Source organism: Triticum urartu, chromosome 2, assembly GCF_003073215.2.
Source record: "Triticum urartu cultivar G1812 chromosome 2, Tu2.1, whole genome shotgun sequence".
Taxonomy (NCBI): domain Eukaryota; kingdom Viridiplantae; phylum Streptophyta; class Magnoliopsida; order Poales; family Poaceae; genus Triticum; species Triticum urartu.
Window position 1 is genome coordinate 587,683,365 of NC_053023.1, and position 8,888 is coordinate 587,692,252.

Consider the following 8,888-nt stretch of genomic DNA (forward strand, 5'->3'; position numbering starts at 1 on the left):
TGTGTTCTGCTTTTGCTTTTCTTTGTTAGTTGGTTTTACTTTTTATTTTGTGGGTATGTTTTGGTTGTCGAGTGAGTGTAAATGCAATAATGCATATACGCAAATACTACGCAATATGTGTGAAAAGTATGCTATTATATGATTATTGTTTGTATACTACAAAAGGTGCAAGTTTGGAGCGAAATAGTGTGCAAGTTTTTAAACTTGTTTCTTTGTATATCTTATTTAAAAGGTGATACCATTGCTTCTAGTTAATGTTCCTCATTTGATTTTTATAATTATTATTTTATTTTATTTTCTTTCTTCTTCAAGGGAAGCAATGTGAGTTGCTCATTCCTTCCTAGGAATTGTTTTTGTAAAAATTTACTATTATATGTTTATACTTGCATATTATTGAAAATCGCATTTTTTTGTGACTGCTATGTGCAAAAAAATTCGTTGTTTGTTTGTTTTTTATTTTTTTTCTTCTTACAGGGTAACACCAATGCCACTAACTTATTTTTCTTGGAAAACCTCATTATTTTGAATTTTTTAGTTTTTATTTTATTTACTTTCTTTCAAAGGGTAAAGCCAATTTCAGTAATTCATTCTTCCTTATAAAAGCACATTATTTTTTTTAAGTTTTATTTCAATTTATTTTTTCTGAAAGGGTAACAACAAAGCGGCAATTCATTCTTTCCTGAAAATTTTGGTTTTTTTATTTTTTATTTCTTATTTATGTCCTTTCTTCTTTAATGATAATACTAACGAACAAATTCAATTACTCTAAGGAAACTTCCCTTTTTCTGAAAACTCAACTATACTATTGTATTCTTATTCTTGCATATTATAAAAAGGACGCGGCTAGCCAGCAACCGTTGGCTGGCTAGCGGTCCACAGCACACACCCTAGAATTAGTAGTGGACCTCTTTCCGGATCCAGCTGGCAAACCCAAAAAGGAAAGAAATGGCCCCCTATGACATTAACTACTGCACATGGCCCCAGGGGCGAGTCTGTCACAATATTAACTATTGCTCCCCATATGACATTAGCCTGCCTTGGCTCACGCTGACGCACCAAATCGTCCTTCCCTTTCCTAGTCGTAACCCCCAAACCTCCCCCCTTGACCTCCCCTTCTCCATCTGTTCCTCTCCTCCATTGCCACAACTTTTGCCCCCGTTTTGGTGGCCATGGACCTGAGAGGTGAGCTTCCATCTTGTTGTGCCCTCTCAGATGCTTCTCTTTTACAAATGCCTGTGGAACGAAGGATTTATTAATGAAGGAATATACAACAACATGGCAGTTAATGTTTGCGAAACTGCAAAAAAGAACTACCGAGACTTTATGCATGCAAAATAATGTGTGTTTTTTGGGCAGGTTGGTATGATGTGCATGCAAGTCTGGAATGATTTCCAGGCAACTCGTGCTGAAAACACATGGAAACCCTCTCTTGAAATTACTATTCTAGTTTATGCTTGAATTTTTTGCAAGTATCTGCAGAGTGTTGTAGGTTGCGCGAGGCTGTTGTTTTTTGGTTGATCTTCAAACTTGTCAAAGCTTTTGGGCAAGTTGAGTATATGTGTAGGCAATCAGGGAAAAAATGCAGGCAACTCATGTTTCTTGTGTGGTAGAAAAATAAATTAAGGAATAAAGAGGTCTTCAAAGTTACAAGGTTTGGCTTTTACTAGTGAATTTTGGGGCAAATGTCTTGTTGAACTACATGTTTCGCAATTGTAGTAGTAACTGCTGTGTTTCGTTGTGAATTTCACTACTGGATTTTGGGCAATGTATCTATCTGGGGATTTGCTCTAACTGTAGCTGCTGTGCTGGTTGTGTTTCTAGCTATCCACATATCTAGGCAAGTTTCTATAATGTTTGGGCAAGTAGGGAATGGTTTATAGGCAACTCATGTTTTTTTAGTTTTGTGAATAAAAACAAACATAACCCTCTTGAAGTTCTGGTTTTAGCTTGTGCATTGGATTTTGGACAGGTATCTCCTAGGGCTGATGTGTATGCATGTGAAAAAAGAGATTGATTTATAGGCCACCCATGCTCAAAACCCCAAGAAGCAAAAAACAGATAAAAATGTTTCACCTTTATATGGATTTCTTCTAAGAAAAAACTTGCATACAAAAATTTAGGCAAAATTGGCCCATATTTTGCTCGTTTAATATTTAACTAACCAACCCACACATCGAATCAGAATGACCTGGCGTGTAGAGGAGGAAAAGAAAGAGCAGGTTTGATTTTCTTTCTCACCTTGTTCATCCTGATTGCAACTATTTTTTAGTGTTTTCCCCTTGTTTCTTCTGGCATGAGCAGCCAGTATTGATTTTACTACATCTATTGCAAAAAAAGGTAAAAAGGAATTAGTGAGCAACTATAGCGGGTTTTTAAGCAAATCAAGTATTGACAAAAAGTTAGTCCTGTCTGTACATGAAAACTGTTTTGATTTCCTTTCTCGAACTACTGGCTGTTGTACATCCAGAGAAACCCTTGATGCTTTTCTTAAGTTGTTTTTGGTACTAGGATTGTGTTGAGAAAACAAAAAAGAGCAGCCAAGTTCTAGGATTTGTTTAAGAAAAATCACTGTTGGTAGTAAGCAACTCCACTTTTTTTTGCTGAAATAAAAAAGTTGGATATCTTTGTGCAAAGCTTACCAGGAAGTGGATGTTGAACCTTCTTGTTTGGGCTTGTGCACAAAACCTCAAAAAATGTTGCTTTGACTTTATAATTCAGTGAGGCCCTGCAAACGGAACAAACAATCTGTTTAGGCAAAAACGTCTACAAAACCATATTTACAAAACTTAAATGATTTAGGCAAGAACTATTTACATGTAGACAACTTATCCGATTGGAAAACACAACTTGTGTGCAAAATAAAATCATTTTTTTGCTAAAAAATCTTTGGGAAACTCGCGCCAACCTCTCTAGCAACCAACTATCATACATCGGGCAAATTTTGGGCGAAAATAAAACCCAATGTTCTCATCTTTGGGCAACTCACGCCAGCATCTCTAGCAACTAACTATCATGTGTTGGGAAAGTTTGGACACTTTTGGCTCAAAACATTGACGATTCCAGCCCCCGCATCTCGGCAGTGGATCTTTGGGCAACTCATGCCAACATCTCTAGCAACTAACTATCATGTCTTGGACAAGTTTTCGACACTTTTGGCTCAAATCATAGACGATTTCAGAGCCCGCCTCTCGGGAGCGGATCTTTGGCAACTTATGCAGGCATCTCTAGCGACTAGCTATCATGCGTTGGGCAAGTTTTGGACACTTTCGGCTCAAGTCATAGACGATTCCAGCCCCAACATATTGGGGGCGGATCTTTGACAACTTACGCTAGCATCTCTAGCAACTACCTATCATGAGTTGGGCAAGTTTTGGATACTTTCGGCTCGAATCATCGACGATTCCAGCCCCCCATCTCGGGACCGGATCTTTGGGCGACTTACACCGGCATCTCTAGAAACTAACTGTCATGCGTTGGGCAAGTTTTGAAAACTTTCTGCTGAAATCAGTACCTGATTCCAGCCCCCCACATCCCCAAGTCGCAAACCACCGCCGCGCTCAAAATCATCGATTCGCCCATAAACATGGGACCCCCACACCCCTCTTCAACCTCCCTATTCCGCCTCTATCACATAGAATTGTAGATGTGAGTAGAGAAACACATGCTTAGGGGGTCGATTTCGAGATACTTACACCGATTTGCGGCCTAGTTCCTCGACCACTCGAGACAATGCTTTCCCGGATCTAGCTCCACCCCACTAGGTGGTCGTGCCGCACAGATGGCACTGCCCCCTTGGCTCTAGAAGAAAGCATATTTTTTGGCTAGAACCCAATGCGCACAAATATTATAGATTGACTAGAAGAAAGCATGTTTTTTTTCTGCACACTTTCTCGGTCTAGAGTACAGTCCACGACTTCTTACTTTTGCTTGCTTAACAAAAGTGCCATTCCTATCCGCCCTAGCCCTCTCGTCCCCCCATCCAACAACCACCTCCCAGCATGTTGCCTGCAAAAATTCCACCTCGGCGTCCCCCCTCCCGTCGCGCGCATTGTGGATCGAACACTTTTCATCGTCCACAATGTGGACTTATATTGTGTGAACATCAAGTTGTGGTGTGTCCCCTAGGAAATGTGCATTAGTGGTTGTAAGCAAGTAGTGCTCTAATCTAAGCAAATTGCATAGTATGTACAGGCAACTCAAGGTTTTGTTTAGAAAAAGGATTAAAATTTAGCAACTCGTACTGGGTTTGTATGCAATTCCCATAGATTCTGCAGCCACTCATTAGCTTGCTTGCCGAAGAAAAATATTCTGGAAAAAAACGTGAATCTATATTGTGAGGAACTCTATTTTAACTTGTGTGGACCTATATTTGGTTCGTTGAAAAGAACATGTCCTAAAAAATCAAGTTGTGTTGTGTCCCGTGGGCAAATGCATTAGAGGTTGCCGGCAAGTTGTGCTCTGATCTAAAAAAATCAAGATGTACTATTTTATCTACTGCCCAGTACAAGGTATGATGGAGGAAGTTAAGGATTTTATCCAGTTTTTTATGATGTGTAACTAATGGATATCCCTATTGAGAAAACTGAAATCAATGGACACCTATTCAGAAAACTAATTGCAGTTGACAAAAACAGTGCCAATAATGGATTGATAAAAATCTTGACAAAATACATAGGCATATAGACAAACAGCTATTAGGCAAAACCCCTGACAAATAGCAGGCAAGTAAGAAAACAAGTATTAGGCAAAAGTTCCCAAGGAAAAGTATAGCAGATGCTAGTCGGGTAATTATATCAAGGATATCAATGTCATATACTCCGTATATCATTACAGAAAATCTGACAAGATATCTCAAAACTATCTCATGTTACTCATAGGATGCAATTACTTCCCCCTCGGTACTAGCAGATGGATCAAGCAAATCTCATACGGGTAGCCTGGCAGATCTCATTACAGAAAACGGGCAACATCTGCTACATCCTCTGCTACTCCCCTCTAAACTACAGTTAGAATAGTTTACTCTCTCTCTCTCTCTCAAGCCCCTCGTTGTGCATCTCACGAACCACAAACCCCAATTATTCTCGTTCTCTCTCTCTCTCAAGCCCCTCGTTGTGCATCTCACGAACCACAAACCCCAATTATTCACGCATCTAACGCTCCTATAACCAGCCCCTTGCGCGGACACGACACCTCATCTCGCACACGCATCCCCATCGGTCACCCTCCTGCAGTGAAAACCGGCTGATTTACTGCGAAAAAACTGCTGAATCGAGAACGAGTTGCTTACCGGAAATTTGCGGGCGATTGCACAAGCTCTTTGACGGCAGCATGAACCTCGACACAGCTCACGCATCGCCTACTCGTACCTCCACCTCCTGTTCACCGAGCTCTCGACTGCTGCGCATGCAGAAGCGGCGCCCCCCACCCCCCCTTGCCTCATTCCGTCCTCCGCATGTATTCGTTGCCGCGCCTGCGAAATCATCACCAGCGCCCCCACTCCTCCGCCTTACAATCCCCGCAGAAAAGGCTCCGCTCGCGTGGAATCGCTCCGCAACCCGCGAAATCGGCCGGGGTCGCTAAGGAAGAAGGAGAGGAATGGGGAATTGGTGGATCTGGAAGACTGCCCTGCTGCGGTTGCAGATGGATGAGAGTGCGGTGGTGGGGGAGGAAGAAGTGGGGTGGGTTGGGGAGAGAGGTGGTTTGGTGGGGACCGAAGGCTGCCGCTTCGGCCTAACACGGATGAGCCGACCATGTGGCACCTGGGGCGAGGGACGAAAACGACCGCGCGACACCTGAGCGATCGATCGCGATCCAACGACGCAGACACGCGTGTGCTCTGTAAGACAAACGAGCCAGCGAGCACTTTTTAGGTATTACTCCCTCCTTTCCGGTTTATAGGGCTTATCTCAAAATTTTAGTTTTTCCATTTTATAAGGCTCAATTTGGTTATTTTTCATCACATGTTTAGATTTCAAGGTGCATTAAATCATTGCATGCAAGTACTAAGAGAAAATTGACCAATGCATGTAATTTATGCATGCATGCATTGCAATTAATGCATTGATAACCATACTTTTTTGAGGAAAACAAGAGCATTAATTGGGTGCTTTTGCAAACTACAAAAAGTATTCCACCACTCACCATTTATCTTGGTTGGTAAGAATTTTGAATTGAGCCTTATAAATCGAAAAGGAGGGAGTAGGTTATAAAAATGTGCAATTTCTGTGTAAAATCTGGGAACACATGCATGCACCTTTCCCCAAGAAGATGTGGATGCCGATACACGTTCTCATGGTAGAAAAATAAGTCTCATGCATTGGTGCATGCATGCATTCCCGATCTGACTTTCTCTCATCTCGCCGTCTCTCCAGCTCTCCATCCATCAATTAATTCGTAGACACACCTCACGGGCGCACACCGGGAACCGAAACGCGCCGTCGGAGTTTGCATGCCACCGGAGTAATGTGGAGCGGACGTACGGCTGTTGGGTTCTTCACTCGGCCTGGCCTCCATATAATCTCAAGCATCTTTTATGCGTGCGATCTTTGACCCTGAAGCAAGTTAAGTCAGAGGAGAAATGGCTCATGGCAGCAGCGGCGACGGCGGGGGAGACGGAGATCTGGACGTGGTGTCCGTGGAAGCGAAGCCGCAGCCGTGGCGAGCGCCCGCCCTCGACGTGCCGCCCTTCCTCATCTTTGAGAAGTGCAGGGCGCCGGAGCTCTTGGACTGCCATGCCTGCCACCTCCCCCTCAAACCGCCTATCTTCTCGGTAGGTTGTTTGCAGATTGATTAGAGTCATGGTGATTATAACTTCTTGCCATGGAAACGACTGCTCGTCTTGATCCTTATATATTATAATAATTCGCAGTGCGACGACGGGCATCTGATGTGCTCGTGCTGCCGCGGTGCGCACGGCGAGGACTGCCGCCGCGTCGCCGCCCACTGCCGCCTGGCAGACGCCTACGCCGGTGCCGTCAAGCTGCCGTGCGACTACGTCAAGTTCGGCTGCGAGGCGGGCCTCGTCGTGTACCACGACGCCGCGGATCACCGCCGCGCTTGCCAGTACGCGCCCTGCTACTGCCCCGAGCGGGCCGGGCCCGGGGGCGGCGAAGGCGGCTGCGACTTCTCCGGCTCCCGGCAGATGCTCCTCGACCACATCTCCACGGAACACTCCCGCCCCGTCATCGTCGTCCGCTATGGCCAGCCGGGGAAGCTCAGCCTGCCCCTGACCCGGCGCTGGCACGTCCTCGTCGGCGAGGAGGATATGGCGGACCGGCAGCGGAACGTGTTCCTGCTGGTCCTCGCCGAGCAAGACAAGGGCGCCGCGGTGTCGATGGTGTGCGTCAGGGCGGACGAAGGCGCACCGGCGGTGCCGCAGTTCTCGTACAAGCTCACCGTGGAGCACGCCGGCAGTGGTGCGAGGGTGACGTTCGAGTTGCCCGTGATGACATGCAGCTCCCTGCCCGGTGGCACGCCATGGCCGGACGAGGTCACGTCTCTGTACGTGCCGAAAGCGTATTTGTCTGGCGACGCTGTCCCCCTCGGCATCCACATTGACAAACTCGTTCCTCCTCCTCTTCCTCCTCCTTCTGACACTACTCCTCCTGCGCCGGCAACCGCCGCCGTCTTCAAGTTCACAGCGACAGATCAAGGCAACAAGAAACGAAAATCTAGCAATCCGAGGAAACTCTAGTCAAACAAGACCAGCTAGCTAGTATGTCATAGCAACTAGCTATATTGCCATGTGAAATGCATCGTTTATATATCTAATGAGTTTGGTTTTTGTTAAGGGGCCTGCTAAAAATCAGTCAACTGAAATTTAACCAAGTCTCAGTCAACCATGCAACATTTTATGACATCGTTTGCTATATCTTTTCCTACCGGTTGCAACATCCGTCTTGCTGGTTGTAAAATGTTGTCCCTCATCGGTTGTAGCACGTCATCTCACCGGTTACAACATCCTTTATTGACGATTGTAGCATTTTAGTTAGAACGGTCGCCGCATTTATTGTTGTTGCTTGCAATACCGGCGCAACATTTTTTGTCACCGTTTGGAGTATCCAGCCGTGCTGCTTGTTGCAAAAAAATTATGCTAACGTCACTCGGCTGAGTTCTAGACACACCCTTTTGTTAATCTGAATAACGCTTTCTGTGCTCCCTTTTCTATTGCCTCGTGCACACCCTGGCGTTACGGATTATGTTATACATTTGAATGCACAAGATGCATGAATTAAAACAACCTTTTGTTGGGTCACTAATTATTGGCACTTGAGGAAAATATCCTTAAAAAAGTACCGTCCTGGAAAATGCTACTCCGGTCGGAGCCATTCCATCTCTACCTTTTTTCATGAAAAATATGAAAAGCTTGTGTATCATTCATTGATAAGTAGGAGAAAAATAACTACACAAGGTGTGGAAAAAGTAAAGAGGGATACGACATATCACAAAACTCTCCTAGCTCGAACTCCAGCCGACAAGGCAAAGAGGCGAGATACAAGGTATCTAGGCCACATCACGACCAATGCCCGGCAACATCAACGCACCAACACGACTCTAGGCTAGACCAGATCAACGTACCTCCCCCCTATGCGCCTAGAGAATCGGCAAGTGGGATGCAAGACCTGCCCGTAGTGGAAGGAGAAGCCTTGGAGAGAGCGTCGTTGAGGTCGTACATTGTGCCCCATATGCCACACCATGAGGAGCAGCCCGGACCAGCAAAGCGTCCGGAATCCAACACCGAACACACCACGAGCAACAAACAACGCCTTCATAAAGGATACGATGCTGAGACGCCCTCGCTTCCTGATCTAGTGAACCGGATATGGGGTTTCCCCCGATACTTTGGTAGGGTCACGGATAAGAGGCCATGGCAACACCTCCAACTAGGG

General features: G+C 45.1%; 1 protein-coding gene across 1 annotated transcript; it reads left to right on the forward strand.

Moving 5' to 3' along the window:
• The first annotated feature begins 6,577 nt into the window (after positions 1-6,577).
• LOC125537392 (putative E3 ubiquitin-protein ligase SINA-like 6) lies at positions 6,578-7,693 on the forward strand. The gene is made up of 2 exons (XM_048700698.1): positions 6,578-6,769; positions 6,869-7,693. Exons 1-2 carry the CDS (start codon positions 6,578-6,580, stop codon positions 7,691-7,693), a joined length of 1,017 nt encoding a protein of 338 aa, XP_048556655.1.
• The last annotated feature ends 1,195 nt before the right edge of the window (positions 7,694-8,888 follow it).

Coding starts and splice junctions, on each gene's coding strand:
- LOC125537392 (XM_048700698.1), top strand. CDS start 6,578: ATGGCTCATGGCAGCAGCGGCGACGGCGGGGGAGACGGAGATCTGGAC. Junction 6,770..6,868: donor TCAAACCGCCTATCTTCTCG/GTAGGTTGTTTG, acceptor AATAATTCGCAG/TGCGACGACGGGCATCTGAT.